The sequence below is a fragment of the Sinohyriopsis cumingii genome, chromosome 10, assembly GCF_028554795.1.
Source record: "Sinohyriopsis cumingii isolate HCF-2022 chromosome 10, ASM2855479v2, whole genome shotgun sequence".
Classification (NCBI taxonomy): Eukaryota; Metazoa; Mollusca; class Bivalvia; order Unionida; family Unionidae; genus Sinohyriopsis; species Sinohyriopsis cumingii.
The window spans coordinates 74,928,493-74,946,410 of NC_142970.1; the positions used below are offsets into that span (position 1 = coordinate 74,928,493).

The window sequence follows — 17,918 nt, forward strand, 5'->3', positions numbered from 1 at the left end:
GATGGATGGGATGGGATGGGACAGGACAGGACAGGACAGGACATGAGGGGATGGATGTAACTAGGTGATACTATATGCCTCCTCCAAAGTTATGGAGACAAACAAGACATATAGTGTATTACTAAATCTTCACTTACAGAGTGCTTCTCTTAACTGCAGATCCTGCAGGTCCTGTTTCATATCCTTGTGTTTTCCTGAGAAGAAAAAAATAGTACTCTTCTACTGAATGTAACTGAGAAGAAGAAACAAAATTAAAAACTAATTTTTCTGCGTATATTACATTTGTACCACAGTAGTCCCTTGATATAAAGCCCCTCAGTACTATGTGGTCTCCTCATGTCGTGTGAATAATGTATAGGCATGGATTCACTACTTAATTTAGTTCTATGATTCTGACTGGACCATCATATTATTTTACTCAAGATAAGAACCAATTATCATGTGGTTTACTTTAATAAACAACTTATTTTCACATTTTGCTGAGAAGTCTTGTTATATTCAATAATAAATCAGTAAATGGTGACCTCATTTATATTGCATGGTTCCTATGAACAGCATTATATGAAGCACTATCAACATATTAAAAACAAACATTTCTAATCCCTAATTTTACCATATGGGACTTCAGAATGTGAAAATGTTTGTTTAAAATGATTTATCCACAGGTTTATCCTGAAATTCTTAAATCAATACTTTCTTATTTGTATGAAGTAAAAGTGAAGAAAATAAGAAACAAGATTTAAAAAATATATTTCATGGCACAAACATATAAAAACTGAGATGTGGTCTGTCCAATATCATTTCAAGAATAAGCTGATAATTGAAATTAGAACTGTGGGGATAAAATTCTAAGTAAATCACCTCTTCCAAAAAGAAAACACCAACTGGTTTATCCTGGAGGACGATAAAAACGATAATGATAAAATGGATAAACAAATGATATAGATTTATTTAACTTCCAGTTATTACAAATATTCTCAGTGCCTCTGAAAGGTTTATATAACTAGGTCCTATAAAAGAGAGGAAGAGTTCCAAATTTACATACCGTGTGTATTCTGTATCTGTTGTCTGTATTTTCTGTTTCTTGGTTGTTGGAGACCACATTCCTAATGCAAGAAAGAAACTATCATTATAAAATATTTATGTAACTTTTAACTGCATTTCTGGAACAGCTTGTACATTTTGGGTAAATACAAGTTAAAAATCCAAAATATCAAATCAAACAAATATATTTAAATTACTGTTTGGTATAGTTTATTTGCAAAATTATAAGTTTAAAAGATTTTTAGTATATTTGTAAAAACATTTATTGTTCAAAATATTTTTAACACAACTACATAAAAAATTATGTTCCCATACACTGAGATACTGTAGTTAAAAGAATTTAAAAAGTGATGTATTTTCCAACTAAAAAACTATAAACACAGATATATATATATATATAGATATATATTCCAGCACATATCATGACTAAGACACAAATAAAATATAGGTATATACTATACCATGTATAATGACTGTAGCATAAAAAAACACCTTTCTACTGTAGCATGCATTATGATGGAGACATAAATAAAACATAGATATTATACTGTAGCATGCATCGAGACTGAGACATATATATATACATACATACACACACACTTAGGTGATAAATATTAACATATATCTTGACTGTAAATTGTCTCAACTACTGTTATGTTGATTTTTTTTTTCTTCCTCCAGAAACTTTAAGAATATAAATTATGGACTCCAGTATCATGCACTGTATTTCTTTCTTTTATTAATAAGGCACTGAATCCAAAAGAACAACTTTAAAAAGAGGTACTGCTATTTGTATATTTATATTAGTTTCTACTTTTATTTTAGTTTAGATATTTGTATTAGTTTGCCTTATTTACATTTTAAGTATGAGTACTTTTTAAAATAGTATTTAAACATTACATGTTCTACTGATTACTTCCTAACAAACTGCATAGACTTAGAGTAGATAGATTGGCAATTAAATGGTAAATAAAAACTTGTACTCAATAGAAACTCTCATGGATTCAAGGTCACGCCTTATTACAGGATAGTAAAGTCACTGTAGAATCATGGCATGTACAGGTTGCTGAAGAGTTAAAATTCACACTAAAAACTTGAATTATTCAGCACACACATCACAAACCTTTCCCATCCTTAAATACCTCAAATGTCCTTGATGCTGGTACAATTCATCATTATCTCCAATTTGTTTGATGTAAACTTTATAATTAATGTAAACTCTATAATTATACAAGTCATGTAATCAAGAAAGCATTTCCTGATTAACAGTAATCTAGAAAACCCCACTTAACAATTTTTCTTTAATATGTACCCTATATACTTGCTTATTCAGTTGGGTCCAACTGCAAACAACACAAACCGTGATCTGCCATCACATAATGTGCTGGCAGATCAGGGTCTATGTTCTTTGTTCTACTAATTATTCCTAACAAATTGCATAGACCCAGATCTCATAGCACATTATGGGTCTGGGACTATGCAGATCTGGGTCTGTGCAATTTGCAGTTGGAATTGACATGTATGTCTTTGTGAACACAGCTAATATAAAGACACATTCTCATAATGGATATTTAGAAGCTGCCCTTCCTGCGATGTTTAATGCTTACATATTTCACTTGGATATAACGAAATGCCCATAAAGAACATACATTTGTGAACCCTTGAGTTTTCTTTACAGACAGGTTTCACGATGAATGTTTGAAAAAAAAGCTGGGTGGTTACGGTCAGCTTACGATTGAATAAAGTTTTCTGAATTAAACATTTAACAAAATTTTGCATCGAGGGTTCCTTGAAACTCTATATCTCACCCTTTTTGTTCTCAGCCTAATGACTTTCTGTTGTATATTGCAAGTAAATTCCCCATTTCCCTAAGTATATATATATATATATATATATATATATATATATATATATATATATATATATATATATATCAGAGTGAGGTTATGAATAGTTATGCATGGTAGGTCTTCATGGGTATTCATAATATTAAGGCATAATCTTTGAATTAATAAACGCTCTAATATTGTTGTTTGGAAGCATGGGACTTTACAAATTTTTACATGAAAGACAAAAAAAAACATTATTCTCCAGAGATCATACATTGCATAATGTAAATTTAAGAATGATCTAGTATACTATTCTCCATGCACCAGTAATTTCTTAATAAGCATATATTAACCAAACATATGAATACTGAAAATGTGTTACATAAGATTTTAAACTAGAATGTCATATCCAATTAGCAAGATGGAGTTGATGCCAGATAAGTATCATGATATCAGATATAAAGTTTATTACTTGCAATCATTCTGAAGACACTGACTGAGACTGGTGTCAAATATTTGATATTTAAACTGTTGTAATTATGCAATAAAATCTCATTTGATTTTTGGGGGTTATGGTAAACATCAATAGTTCAAACATACAAGAATAAATAGGCAATGTAATATCGTGGCCATTCCCAGTTTAAAGCATTTTGTAAGAACAAAACCTATACTCTGGACTTTTATGAGGAAGTAACTAGTCAATCCAACTAAAACAAGTTACTATATAAGAAACAACCTAGGTGATAATAAACAAGTTACTATGTAAGTAAACAAATCAGGTGATAATAAACAAGTTACTATGTAAGTAAACAAATAGATGATAATAAACAAGTTACTATGTAAGTAAACAAATAGATGATAATAAACAAGTTATTATGTACGTAAACAAATAGATGATAATAAACAAGTTACTATGTAAGTAAACAAATAGATGATAATAAACAAGTTACTATGTAAGTAAACAAATAGATGATAATAAACAAGTTACTATGTAAGAAACAAAACCATGTGATAATAAACAAATTCCCTATATTGGCCTAATGGAAAAATAATGACAAGGTGAAAACCCATGTTGTCAAATGTGAAGGCAAATTATGGACAATTTGTGTCAATTTATTAAAATCTCTGTAGGTGTTGGCTATAGTTATGAACTTAGTTCATCTGGCAAGTTTTATAAAACTGTTATCCAATCAGCTACTTAATGTTCTATTACAATATGACATTTTTGTGAAGTTGGCATTTATTCTAAACAAGCTTTTTCAGTTACAACTTAATATCAGGTTACATATAAAAAGGGTATCACTGAAATGCAAATCTGGACTAAGTTTAACCGATTTAATACCAGACTACCAGAATAACCAATGTGATGCATTGCACGAAATTTATGACTTATCTCAACCAGTGCTAAGAAATCTGATTCACATGTATTTCTCAGTGTCAGTTATTCAGTGTTATGCACTACTGAGTTTAAGTATTAAACACCATTATAAAAAACTGAAAAGTTTCCCAGGGTAATATTTCAAAGACTCGATGTAATATAATGTATTTCTCAAATTCTTAGTGTTAAAACAACAACAAATGTGGCATGTCAGTAGCGTTAAACCACAACAATGCAACACATTAGTGATTGTGAAGGCACATCAACAAACACATCATCCAAAATATCACACCAACTTTACCAGAATCTATGTCAAATTTCTCAAGGTCTGTGAAATCACTGTCACCATCTCCATATTGTGAGTCCAAGTGGGACATAGTTGTCACAATCTCAGAGAATCCACCAATTTCCGATACTGTAAAAGTCTGTGGCTCAGACTCTCCAATAGATAATGTGGAAATTGCACTGTCTACTTCCAGGTCATGTGATCCTGTATCTTGTTTTGTGATTGTGGGCAAAGGGCCTACCATAGACAGGTTTGTCCCTTCAGATTTGAGTCTCAGATTCTCCATCACAGTCTCGGGGGATATTTTAACATCATATAAAGTCTCAATTGACAACTGCCTCACTTTTCCATCCACTCGTGAGCTTGCTTGTGCCCTTAGACTGACATCTGATTTCGGTGTGATCAACTCTTCTTCTGAGGACTCATGGACTACTCTAGCAGCTTTTGTAGGAGATCTGATACTGATCTGATCATGATGCTGTACTGCAGTCCCACTAATTCCTGGACTCTCTTCTGACCTGGGACTGTCTTCTATTTCAACACTATTCTCTTCATAATTTTCATCTGCATTGCTCTTAATAGGTGAACAATCATATGGTGGCATTATTCTGGGACTGTCAAACTCCATGGAAGCATCATTATTTACCTCTCTTTCTTCAACACTGCTGTTCAAAGTAGACCCATCAATCTGCGATGTGCCATTACTTAATGGGTTTGCATCATACTCATTTGTAGACCCAGCTTCTGACAATGGAGTATCCAGTTTCCTATCATCCATAAGTGATATCCCAGTTTTATTCATGGTGGCATGACTTATATCTCTATACAAATCATCTAATGGCGTACCTCGAAGACTAGGAGTCGGCTCAATATCGTATAGAGGCATGTCAATTTCGAACCTTTCTGTGGGCTGAACTGATGCCCCTAATCGATCCATTAAATCTATTCGGTAATTATATTTGCTCTTTGAGGATCGACCTCCCCCTGATATCACCCCTTGAGAACGAGCACTCTTTGGTTCATAAAGACTGACCCCACATGACAGAGCTAATTCACTAGCACTGCCAAGTGTGATGGGAGTAGGGTCATCTTCGATAAATGTATTGGGTCCACTTGGATTAAATGCATCAAAAACTGAAACCAAAGGATATACATACTTCTGTTCAGTGTATTTATAACTGAAAGTAATAATGAGCTGTCATCAATTAATTTTCTTTAGTGCAATAAATTTAAATCCTTCATGTACTTACAGGATTATTCATTGTCAAATATTCACATCTGGGAAATATCAAGAATTATGATAATTATTTATGCATAACAGCCCTTGGGTAAGGTCAGACAACTTTAAATACCATGACTACCACACGTCTTGAGGTAGGAACAATTTTTTTTTTCCTTTTCCCAAATTTGAGAACAAAAATTCCTTTCAAAATATTTGTCCTAAATATTATGATAAAAAGAATTAAAAATTTAAAAAGCCCGTCCCCTACCCTTACCTAATGCTGGACCTACTAAGATAATAGCTATTCTATCTTTGATCAAAATGTCATAAAGACCTATATTCATCTTTCTGTAGACTATATTTCTATTTTGCTTTTGTACAAATAAATCTACAAGTAGTTGAAACAAGAAACAACTAAAATATCAGTAGAAAGTTAAATGTCTTGCCTATACAGACATGCAGACTATAACTCGAGTTGTTCCTTGACAAATGATTACTTAAATGTAATTTCAGGTGATAAATCACTCTGTAAATTAAAACATTGTAGTATTTGATTTCACATTTATCACAGCAAGTATTCTGCAAGCCATGATAGCTATCTTTCTTTGTAATTGCTGAATAGCCTTTTTCAATGATGCAAGCAACCATGTCATACATACTGCACATAAGCAACGCAAAGATCATTTCTGGCACTAAACTAGATCCGTCAGTAAATGAGTGCTTATGGAATATCCCCAGTTCTAAAGTAATAATCTGGATGAAACTACAACATCGATGAAATCTGACCTTGTATTTGCCATTTGCATTACTAGTCACAGGACTTCACAAATCTCGAGGGGCCCCGAGTGGCCGAGTGGTCTAAAGCGCTCACCGTTCCGGATCACTGCCATCTCACCTCTGCATGGGTTTGAGTCCAAGGCTCGGCTAGAGTGGGTAAGTGGGAAAGCGTGCCAGTAGCTTCTTGTGGGTCAGTGGTTCTTCCCTGGGTTTTCCAGGGTTCTTCCTCCACCAGTTATACTGGCTGCCATGTATAGCCTATCTTGTGCTGAAAAATGGCGTTAAACCCTAGAACAACAACAACAACAACAACAAATCTCAAACGACTACATCGAAAGTCCAATAGTCATATGATAACAACAACAAAGTCCATTTTAATTGTTGTTATACAAAAATTCAATTATATTAAACGAAAGTCTGATACATATTATAAAAGCCAGAAAAAACAATTCTCAACATATTTATTTCAAGAGCAATGACAAGAAACCGATTGCTGTCGCAGCAATCAGGCCTTCAAATTCATCAAGCAGAGAGCACATCAACATGATGGTCACTTAATACAAGAAAACCCCTGTACTTGTTCATGGAATATAAACAGAGAATTTTGTGTTCTTTTGTTTTTGTATTTTTATTACAACCGGTATACAACTTTCATTTAATGTTTTCTTTCTACAACATTTGAAAATATGGGTTGTGAGATTTCTGTACTCATGTGACTAGCATGCATATCAGAGTACCAGGTCAAAATTCATGAATGCCATGGTTTTATCTTGTCTTTTTCAGCAGATAAATGCCATAAAAATTGTAATACTCTCAATTTCTAATAAATAATTTTCATATCGATTACATGCAGGTATGACTCAATTTAATGAAGAATTTAACAACGGCCATCTGGTAAGCAACTTTACCACCACCGTGTTGGCCTCTTCTGATGCTAGACTGGTTTTCATAGCTTCCATGTAAGGAAAAATATGGATATTCGAGCTATCTGTGGAAAAAATCGACTAGATGAATCAATGCATTGAACGTTTGGACTGACTCAACAAATTTGTTTATGGCAAGCTCCAAACGATCCATTCTGGTCAGAACTCAATAAATTTAACTCAGGGTCAGTTAAGTTATGACTTAATTACTTAATAGTTTCGGTTGTGAAGTGGTGGTGGAAAATTCCCAGGTTTTTCCCCAACTTTCATCAATATTTTCATGGTCGGGGAAATAATTTTCATTTGTCCCGACATTTTCCCGACTTCTCGGTGGTGTGGGAACCCCTATTTAATTTTTATATGGAGAAAAGGAAAAATAAAAAGTTCAAGCTTCATTTCAATGTTCCACATTTTATTTCTGGTCAAGAGAGGAAAAGAAAATAATTTAGGTTTTCCAGGATTTTCTATTTTATAAATAAAATACTTTTAAATAATGTACTGTGAATATCTTTTATTTTGGTAGGTATCAATTTCCATAATTTTGCAACAAGATGCAAAATACAAAAGGCATTTTCATCAGTAAAGGGGACCCAAACTGAGCAGAAACCCCTTTCAAATTCATTTCTCTGTTAGATTTTGAAATTCCTGGTTTTGTAGCAAGCAAAACGTATGCAGAAATTGATATCTATGGCATAAAAACAGCCCTCTGTGAAAATGAACATTTCGCAATACATACCTGAGTTTTGGTCCATTTCATCAGACAAGAAAGACAACTCTTTTAGCCTATCAGTGGTCCGGCTAGTTCCTCCATCTGGATACATACTCAAATGCTGCTCCCTACTAACATGACCTTCGTGCAAGAAAATCTGCATTTCCTCCCAACTGCCATGATGTTTATGCAACATATGTTCAATCCCATCAGCCTACAATCCAAACACGAGTAGAATTAACATGAAAGCAGAATTGTCTGAGTGTCCATTCACAAGATAAAGTAGTCTATGACTCTTCCATTGGCAGCAATAAACAATTCAGTAAAATGATTGCAAAATATATCTGGAAATTGGAAGACATTGAAGTGTTTTTCACTGCTGTATATAGCAAAATTTTCTTTAAATTTGTCTCTTACCATATATAATTGCTTACAAATCAACATTTTGTTGTTACTTCAAATTCTATTTATGCAAAAGAGAGGTAATCTTATAAGAAAACAAACAAAAAAACTGATAAATCTACAGATAATGTCGGAAACTCTAGATGTTTGCGGTAAACGAAAAATATTGTCGACTAAAATTCAAACATTTTTATATTTTCATGCCACTAATCCCATTCAGAAATGCATACACTCCTCCTTTGATAACTTGCGAACCCATTTATAATGCATAGGCAGGCAAGTATTACACTTTTTCTGGAAAATGATATAAAAAAATTGCCCCTTCTTTGTTGAAAATAAAGAAAACAAATGAAAACCTTATTTATTGCTGAAATGGCAATTAGTGTCCAAAAATCTGAACCAACATTATATCTCAACTTAAAATAAGAAATCCTATATTTTATTACATTTTCTTTACAAATAATTCTCACTACACTGTAAATAACCATCCTTGATAAAAATTTCAATCAGTAAAAATTTCACTTATTGCCTAATGGTGGCAACACTTTATGAAATAAATAGCAATGAGATAAGTTTTGTCAAAGGAAATTTGTATTTTCTTCATATATTTTAATTTGGATTCAACGTTAATCATTATGAATGTGATATGCCCTCTTGTATTCAAAATGTGAATTTGCCAAGCTACAGTCACAGCTATATTCACTATGTACAGGCATATTAAATGCAAATCACTGTTTCTTACCTTGATGATGTTTTACAATGACTAGATCCTAATAGAGGAACTTCATCAGACAATGAGGATGAATTCTTGGACTTTGTACCAGATACAGGAATCGCAAAAATGTGGACTTAACTTTCATTATTTATTTGTAAGATGTGTGGAATTAACATATTATGGGATACTGTGAAATAGTTTATTCCAAACTACTATTTTTATACCAATATGACATATATTTGAATTCATGGATTTTTCATTAAATGGATTTCAAAATGTCAAGCATTATGGATTTTCTTATGGATTTAATTAAAACACACTGTAAATTATACATTTATGTCCACATAAGCAGGGTGTTACTGCATCTGTTTTAAAAATTTGAAGACACAATGTTCAATGTCCCAGTGAAATGGCAAAAGTGACATTTTCAAATTCACGATGATCACACTCACAAATCATGACATAATATTTAAGTCCAGTAAAACTATTCACTGACAAAAAAATGTCAGATTTCTGATTCATACCTGCTGTGGAGCCATTTACTCCATTATTGTTGATGAAAAATACTTAAAGTCAAACTAAATATTAAGATGCCACAATATACCATCAAAATATTTCCATTATCCTTAATTTAAGAGAATAATAATCATTTAAATGCAATGTCTTGCTTCATTAGCAGACAAGCATGAATAAAATCTTTTACCTTAAAATCATTTATTACTGGGCTTGGCATAGCACTCTCTATCCATTTCTGAATACGCTGTTGGAAATAGTCATCCTTCTCTGTTCCGAATTTCTCTTCAAGCAGACTCATGGCTTGTTCCTAAATGGAGGTTGTTAAAAGACACAGTGGTCAATAACATGTATTATCTGAGAAAACAAATCTGTTATAGAATACAAACAAGATTTCTGCAGAATGTAATGTCCTGCCTGCTGCACTGATGCGTGTCACTGTAACCTCCTTTTATCTACGTTGAGCAATTATTCTCTTCACCATAAATATACCCATAAAGTTTCATGACTACATGGAACAGCAAGACTGGTATTGTCAGAAAAGCAATACCAGTCTAAACAACATTCCTCAGGTAAGACCAAAAAACCCCCCTTTTTCTCACTCAAATGTATGAAATGTATCAGTCATATTTTCTCCCAGACTATTTTTCGCAATATGTGGTGATACATAAATTAAGAAGAGCAGTGATATTAAAACTGAAAAAAATGATAACAGTATGAAAAGACAGCAAAGAATATAAACAGTCATGTACATACTGAAATCTGTCAGGTCAGTTATAATCACTATTAAAAAGGAAAAATGTGTATAATGAACAGAATAATAAACTCCACATGCACATCGAAACTATCCCAGGACTAAGGCTGCAATGTATAAACATATCAATGGATTTGTTTAGTTTTTACTGCCTGCAAACATTAAAAAAACTGAAAAAAGAATAAACATGCATGTGGCTGTCAGTGATGAAGGAAGTAGCATTCCTATTCCATTTAAATGATATATCTCTACAATTCTGCTTAAGAGGATTGTTTCACAGGATTTTTCTTTCAATTCTGTTGTTGAAGTGTGAATGATTTTAACTTTGTAGTTGGCTGTATTGCACATTACACAACCTAACACATCAGGAGGTTGATTTACTGATATTTGCTGAAACAATTTTATCTAAACTATCTTCTGTACCTTTGAAAAATATGTTTATCAACGAAACCTTCAATTACTAACAGTTTTCTTTAAAGAAGGTCTACCTTCAATTTTAAGCCACCATACAGTTTTATAGTCATACTGATCCTATAAATGTATCTGATGTACATGTTTACATAGTTAATCCCACTGTATTATCAATAAATAATTTACATCATGTTTACATAGTTTAATCCCACTGTATTATCAATAAATTATTTACATCATGTTTACATAGTTTAATCCCACTGTATTATCAATAAATTTTTTACATCATGTTTACATAGTTTAATCCCATTCTGTTATCAATAAATTATTTACATCATGTTTACACAGTTTAATCCCACTGTATTATCAATAAATTATTTACATCATGTTTACATAGCTTAATCCCACTGTATTATCAATAAATTATTTACACCATGTTTACATAGTTTAATCCCACTGTATTATCAATAAATTATTTACAACATGTTTACATAGTTTAATCCCACTGTATTATCAATAAATTATTTACATCATGTTTACATAGCTTAATCCCACCGTATTATCAATAAATTATTTACATCATGTTTACATAGTATAATCCCACTGTATTATCAATAAATTATTTACATCATGTTTACATAGTTTAATCCCATTCTGTTATCAATAAATTATTTACATCATGTTTACACAGTTTAATCCCACTGTATTATCAATAAATTATTTACATCATGTTTACATAGTTTAATCCCACTGTATTATCAATAAATTATTAAATCATGTTTACATAGTTTAATCCCTCTGTATTATCAATAAATTATTTACATCATGTTTACATAGCTTAATCCCATTCTATTATCAATAAATTATTTACATCATGTTTACCTAGTTTAATCCCACCGTATTATCAATAAATTATTTACATCATGTTTACATAATTTAATCCCACCGTATTATTAATAAATTATTTACATCATGTTTACATAGCTTAATCCCACTGTATTATCAATAAATTATTTACATCATGTTTACATAGTTTAATCCCACCGTATTATCAATAAATTATTTACATCATGTTTACATAGTTTAATCCCACTGTATTATCAATAAATTATTTACATCATATTTACATAGCTTAATCCCACTGTATTATCAATAAATTATTTACACCATGTTTACATAGTTTAATCCCACTGTATTATCAATAAATTATTTACAACATGTTTACATAGTTTAATCCCACTGTATTATCAATAAATTATTTACATCATGTTTACATAGTTTAATCCCACCATATTATCAATAAATTATTTACATCATGTTTACATAATTTAATCCCACCCTATTATCAATAAATTATTTACATCATGTTTACACAGTTTAATCCCACTGTATTATCAATAAATTATTTACATCATGTTTACATAGTTTAATCCCACTGTATTATCAATAAATTATTTACATCATGTTTACATAGTTTAATCCCACTGTATTATCAATAAATTATTTAAATCATGTTTACATAGTTTAATCCCACCATATTATCAATAAATTATTTACATCATGTTTACATAGTTTAATCCCTCTGTATTATCAATAAATTATTTACATCATGTTTACACAGCTTAATCCCATTCTATTATCAATAAATTATTTACATCATGTTTACCTAGTTTAACCCCACCGTATTAGCAATAAATTATTTACATCATGTTTACATAATTTAATCCCACCGTATTATTAATAAATTATTTACATCATGTTTACTTAGCTTAATCCCACCGTATTATCAATAAATTATTTACATCACGTTTACATAGTTTAATCCCACTGTATTATCAATAAATTATTTACATCATGTTTACATAGTTTAATCCCACTGTATTATCAATAAATTATTTACATCATGTTTACATAGCTTAATCCCATTCTATTATCAACAAATTATTTACATCATGTTTACATAGTTTAATCCCACCGTATTATCAATAAATTATTTACATCATGTTTACATAGTTTAATCCCACTGTATTATCAATAAATTATTTACATCATGTTTACATAGTTTAATCCCACTGTATTATCAATAAATTATTTACATCATGTTTACATAGCTCAATCCCATTCTATTATCAACAAATTATTTACATCATGTTTACATAGCTTAATCCCACTGTATTATCAATAAATTATTTACATCATGTTTATCTAGTTTAATCCCACCTTATTATTAATAAATTATTTACATCATGTTTACATAGTTTAAGCCCACTGTTTTATTAATAAATGATTTACATCATGCTTACATAGTTTAAGCCCACCGTATTAATAATAAATTATTTACATCATGTTTACATAGTTTAATCCCACCGTATTATCAATAAATTATTTACATCATGTTTACATACCAGTGGTATATCCCACTGAATTACCAATAAATTATTTACATCATATTTATGAAAATGATCACAATGCATAATTAAAGAGTAGGACCTCAACAGATGGTGTAGAAAATCCTTGAGAATTTGTAAAAATATAATTTTATTATTTATCTAAACCAATGTATATCATCAATTCTAACTATTACCTGTACATTGTTCAACTTCTGAATGTGTCCAATTTATGCGAGTCTTTGGCACTATCATTTTAAAACATTTCCAGTATTTGAGATAACCTGAGATACTGAAAAATTTCGAAGTGCTAATTGGCTGATCTGAATAACAGTGTGTTTTTAATGCAGTCAGAGAAAGCCATGTGCATGATACATGTATTAGAATATAAATGTTTATGTAGTGTTTAAAAATAAAAAACACTGCATAAAGAGGATGCCCACGTAAGTGATTTTCTGCATTCCAGATAAAATGAATTGCATCCAAATACACATGATGAACATTTCTGAGACCACTGCCATTGTTATCAATAAAGTATTTACATCATGTACATGAATGAAAAAGAAGGAAACAATAGCACAATGATCCTTGACTGCTTTACCTAATAAATCAGACATGCAACAAAGGCATATTATAAAGAATCCTGTCATAATAAGAGGTAAAAGATTTACAGCAAAGGGAAACAAAAGCCTGTTGATTGAGACACGACATGCAAATTACAACAGATGTCATCTGTTCAGTAATAATAATGAATAAATAGGTGGAAAGGAGGAATTTCTCATCATTTCAAGTAAATGACATCATTTTCGATAGTGTAAACCATATACACATTTGGAAACTTTTTCTAAATATCACAGCTTTACTAAGGATATAAGCAAATCTGATTTCTTAAGAATAACAGTATTTTACAAAATTCAACAAAAGTTCATAGTTCATAGGTCCTCAAGAGTTTTCATTCAAGGACTTTTCAATGATTTCCTAAAGTTTTGAGAATTATTTTTCTTGTGGAGGCTGATTTCTCTGTATGTTACTTTGTACATTACTACATGAATAGGGAAATAAAAGAAAAGAAAGAACATAACTAACACTACAGCAACGGGATACTACTCCATTAGATCCATCCAATCTATCCCGTTTTGTTGGGAAAATGTTATTTGTTATTGGTGGAAGGCATGTAAATAACACAAATTCTAATTTTAAAAAAGTTATCTATATTGTTCAGTAATAATATTTTGCATTGCCACCAAAACAAAATGGGATTCAGGGGCAAATTTCTAGTTTCACCTCCAACAAATTCAAGGACTTTTCATGGAAAAAGTTAATTGTTTTTTAAATCAATGTATTTTCGAGGCAACCTGTACAATTCTGATTTTTTAAAATCTGTACTAAAAAAGAAGGAATGTATAATCTGTATGAGCACACGTTAAGAGAAAGTGCTTTACCACTTCTAAATAAGATATCAACAATTTGTTAAATAATTACTACATTTTAAAAGACAAACTGTACAAAGGTGACCTTTGTATGCAGGTTCACCTTTCAAAATTGATTTTATAAAAAATACCATGTTCTGAAAACTGTACCATTAGTAATGATAATATTAAGTCTACCATCTATTTTTTCTATATAAGTATATTAAATCCTCTAAAGACAATGTAAATTCTTCTGTTTTATTAAGATTTGAATTTCCAGCTGCTTTCTATAAATGTTTACATAAAGAATGTTTAATCTCAATTAGACTAAATCGCTTTTATGGCACTGGGGCATCATGCCGCAAATATTTATCATCATGTCCCACCCAGTCACATTATCCTGATGCCAGGCTGACTAGTCCTAAACACTAGCCTCTGAATACTGAGCACCAAACAAGGCAGCTGCTAGTATCACGTTTCTGGAATGACTCGGCTGGAATTAGAACCTGCAACCTCCTGCATCTGAGGCAGATGCTCTAACCACTTCTAGCACCAGTGCTAGACATCACTTACAACTGCCATACTGTAGACATCATAGCAATATGACTCAAATGTTGAGGCCCCGAGTGGCCGAGTGGTCTAAAGTGCTCTCTGTTATGGATCACTGCCATCTCACCTCTGTCTGCGTAGGTTCGAGTCTCAGATTCGGCCAATGTGGGTATGTGAGAAAGCTTGCCAGTAGCTTCTTGAGAGTCGGTGGTTCTTTCCGGGGATTTCCCTGGTTCTTCCTCCACTATTAATATTGGCCGCCATGTATAGCCTATCATGTGCTGAAAAATGGTGTTAAACCCTACAACAACAACAACAACTAAAATGTTTAAAGCTATGCTAAAAATGCAAAAGCACAACCCCCTTGGTACCTCAAAACACCTTACCAGTCTCAATCCCCCACCAACAATGTATTGCAATATGGCAGCTTTAATATAGTTGATAATTTGCTAAATATGCTGTTACAAAAAACAACATTAACAATAAGTACAGTCTAACAGTTATTATTTGAACTTGTTCTTACTAAATTAATTCTTAATGTGAAAAAAATATTTCACTCCATCTAATGGAGACTTGATGTAAAAATAAAAGCAAAAATAGTTACATGTACTAATTTGCAAATAACTGTGATTCAGTCATCAGCAAATACAGATTAAAAATACAATCTGGATCAATCATCTACAAAAGTGAAGATCTCGGAGACTGCAATTTGTTACAATCAAGGTAAGCAGTGTGACTTTTTTCTAATTATAGCAGTACCATTGAACAGAATTCTAAAAGAATCATTGGGATCTCCTATCTTAAAATGTACTAATTTGCAAATAACTGTGATTCAGTCATCAGCAAATACAGATTAAAAATACAATCTGGATCAATCATCTACAAAGTGAATATCTCGGAGACTTAAAGATATCCCCATCGTCCAAGGAGACTGGAATGCCAAAGTTGGCAAAGATGCTCTAAAAGACTGGGAAGTACATTGTGGACCTTCTTGCAATGAGCTTACCAATGAAAGAGGGAGACGGCTGCTCGAGTTTGCAAGCTACAACAACTTGGTACTAGCCAACACCCTGGGACAACACAAAGCTTCACGATGCTGGACATGGCACTCACCAAATGGAACCCATCACAACCAGATCGACTACATACTGGTTCAAAACCATTACCGATATGGCATCAATACAGCAAAAACAAGGACATTCCCAGGTGCTGATGTTGGGAGTGATCACAACCTCGTGATTATGAACTTCTGAGTGAGGCTGAAGAAAATTAACAAGCCAAAGAACATCAGGCTCAAATTCAACCTTGAACAACTGAAGGACCCTAACGTCTGCAAGTCATTCCAACCACAATTGGAGGAAAATTTGCTCCACTCCTTGTGATGGATGGTGATGTCAATGAGATGACAGACACCTTCAGCACAGTCATGACAGCAGCTGCCAAGGACATCATTGGTCTCCATCGCCCGAAGAAAAATCCTGGATTACAGAAGAGATTCTGAAGTTGTGTGATGCCCGAAAAGAACTAAAAAACACCAGACACACAACAGGGGCATTGAAGTACCGAGAAATAAACAAGAATATCAGAAAAAACTTGAGCAAAGCAAAAGAAAATTGGATTGGACAAAAGTGCACAGAAATGGAGAACAGTCTGATAAAGAATAACAGCAAAAAGGCATTCCAAATTGTGAAAGACCTCACCAGACAGAAACAACCAAGAGTCAGTACCATTCAAGACAAGAATGGAAAATGCCTCACAGAAGTGAGTGACATTGCAGAAAGATAGACTGAGTATTGCAAAGAACTCTACAACCATCAGTCCACAGGAGACCCAGAGGTGCTTGAAGTTCCAAACTCCTCAAATGATGATGACTTCCCCATTCTCAAAGAAGAGGTGGAGTCAGCAATAAGAGCACTGAAGAATGGGAAGGCAGCTGGAGTAGACAACATCCCAGCTGAACTTATCAAGAATGGGGGAGAATCAGTGAAAGAGCTACTAACAAAAATCTGCAACAAGATCTGGCAGACAGGTGAATGGCCAACACAATGGACCCAGTCACTGATTATAACACCTCCCAAAAATGGCAATCTCCAGCTGTGCCAAAATTACAGAACTATCAGTTTGATCAGCCATGCCAGTAAGGTAATGCTGAAGATCATCTTGAACAAACTGAAACCACAAGCAGAAGAAATAATCGCTGAAGAACAGGCCGGGTTCTGGAGTGGAAGAAGCACAACAGAACAAATATTCAATCTCAGGGTTCTGTGCGAAAAGTACTTGCAACACCAACAAGACATCTATCATGTGTTCATAGATTTCAAAAAGGCCTTTGACAGAGTGTGGCATGAGGCATTGTAGGCCACAATGAAGAAGTATAACATGGGTCAAAAGCTAACCAATACCATCAAGCAGCTGTATGCCAAGGCTACCAGTGCAGTAATTGCCCAAGGTGCTGTTGGGGACTGGTTCCAGACAACAGTGGGAGTGCGTCAAGGCTGTCTCCTGTCACCCACGCTTTTCAACATCTACTTAGAGCGCATCATGAGCGAAGCCCCGGAAAACCACTGTGGGACAGTCAGCATCAGAGGGCGTAACATCACCAACCTCCGC

At 32.7% G+C, this 17,918-nt stretch overlaps 1 protein-coding gene across 1 annotated transcript in view; it reads right to left on the reverse strand.

Moving 5' to 3' along the window:
- Window positions 1–17,918, reverse strand: part of LOC149790401 (uncharacterized) — a 263,333-nt gene that overhangs the window by 74,768 nt on the left and 170,647 nt on the right. Inside the window, exons 28-32 of the mRNA XM_089972455.1 lie at window positions 9,989–10,108; window positions 8,196–8,382; window positions 4,553–5,671; window positions 1,046–1,106; window positions 138–194 (exon numbers count right to left, since the gene is read on the reverse strand). Coding sequence (XP_089828581.1) covers window positions 138–194; window positions 1,046–1,106; window positions 4,553–5,671; window positions 8,196–8,382; window positions 9,989–10,108 — 1,544 coding nt within the window. The remainder of the gene's footprint in view (window positions 1–137; window positions 195–1,045; window positions 1,107–4,552; window positions 5,672–8,195; window positions 8,383–9,988; window positions 10,109–17,918) is intronic.